At 40.3% G+C, this 1,503-nt stretch overlaps 1 protein-coding gene across 1 annotated transcript; it reads right to left on the reverse strand.

The window, feature by feature from the left end:
* Positions 1-586: 586 nt before the first annotated feature.
* LOC107460675 (uncharacterized) lies at positions 587-1,444 on the reverse strand. The gene is made up of 2 exons (XM_016079060.1): positions 1,199-1,444; positions 587-1,117 (listed from the first exon to the last, which is right to left on the reverse strand). The coding sequence occupies exons 1-2, from the start codon at positions 1,442-1,444 to the stop codon at positions 587-589; spliced, it is 777 nt and encodes a 258-aa protein (XP_015934546.1).
* Between the last annotated feature and the right edge of the window lie 59 nt (positions 1,445-1,503).

Below are 1,503 nucleotides of genomic sequence, written 5' to 3' on the forward strand. Positions count from 1 at the left end.
TTTTTTTAAAATAAGAAATTCTAATTTTATAAAATAAATTATAACTTATTTATATTTATATTTTTAAAACTGAGGGTCACTACATTCTACCCACCTTACAAAAATTTTCGCCCTCGAAAATTGATATAAAATAGAAAAGATTCATACTGACGTAATTTCCCTTCTTAAACATGTCAAAGAAAAACAGAAAGATTTGACATGTTTAGTTTACAAATTCAGGATATTCTTATGGCTTAAAAGTCTACGCAAAGCGGAATATACAAGATAAACTCGATGCAGAAAGGTTATAAGGCAGGCTGGTATTAGAATGACGGGTTTATCGCTTTTAATACTTGCTTCATCTAGTTCCTAAATTCTGCCGATTCTAATGGTGTCATCATACGTAATACTTTCGAAACTGGTTCAGCCTCTGACACTAAATCTATCACAACTTACTTTTTCTCTTGACACCTAATCGGTTATTAAAGAGATATTTTTATCGGCCTAATTTTCTAGTATGTATCTAAGTCCAAAACTACGTCCAGTCTTTCCAGTCCGAAACTTTCATATTCGATTATGTAACCTAAACGAAAGCGAGGTCCTAGCTCTATACAGAACAAATCCTTTCTATGCATTCGGTATCATACTTACCTCGATCCTGTCGTGGCCAACCCGTATCTGCGGCTCTCCCACGCGAACAATCCCTAGACATATGTCTCGGTGCTCCACATCGAAAACACATTCCCAGTCCGTACCTGCGCGGCTCTTCTGGAGTGGTCTCACCAAAGCCTTCCTGTAGCAGTGTCCACTTCATGGAGCAATCCTCAGCGAGCTGGCTCTTCTTAACCAACTCAGTAAAATTTGTTAGCTTTTGTGGATACACGTAATTAAAGATATCTCTCCTTAGTCCTTTCTCATACTGAGCACACTTCCATTCCTCATAATCAGCTGGATTTCCTTGACAAGTTTTCGAGAAACGGCACAGGTTGTCGAATTCACGGGTATAGTCGGCAACGGACATATCCTTTTGCTTCAGCTGCATTAACTCCAATTCCTTTGCAATGCGAAACGCATGCAAGAAATATCTCCCATAAAACTCTGTCTTGAATATATGCCAAGAGACATCCGTTAACTCCACCTGCAAGGTATGTCACAATTCTTGCCACCAATTCTGAGCATCTCCTTCCAACATATGAGTCACTATCTCTACTGACTGTACTTCAGGAACATGCTGAGTGTACAAAAACCTCTCCACTTCTCGAAACCACTGATCAGCCTCCAGGGCATTGGCGTTTCCGTTAAACCGAGGTGGACCATTCTTGAGGAAGTCAGTAAGGGTCATTGACCTATAGTATCGACTTACGTTACTCGTACTAGCACTAGCGTTTCCACCTCGACGTCCTTGCTTTGGTTCAACCTCGGGATTTTCTCTATGTATACCTCGTTCGGATCCACGAGACGACATCTGGTCCCTGTTCACACCAAACAAGTGATATTAAGTTGATCAGTCTCAATATCGCAAGT

The sequence above is a fragment of the Arachis duranensis genome, chromosome 8, assembly GCF_000817695.3.
Source record: "Arachis duranensis cultivar V14167 chromosome 8, aradu.V14167.gnm2.J7QH, whole genome shotgun sequence".
Classification (NCBI taxonomy): Eukaryota; Viridiplantae; Streptophyta; class Magnoliopsida; order Fabales; family Fabaceae; genus Arachis; species Arachis duranensis.

What these genes read in the sequence shown, in the direction of transcription:
- LOC107460675 (XM_016079060.1), bottom strand. Translation starts at nt 1,444, where the DNA reads ATGTCGTCTCGTGGATCCGAACGAGGTATACATAGAGAAAATCCCGAG. An exon ending in ACACTCAGCATGTTCCTGAA is followed by an intron (nt 1,118 to 1,198) that starts GTACAGTCAGTA and finishes CATACCTTGCAG; the next exon opens with GTGGAGTTAACGGATGTCTC.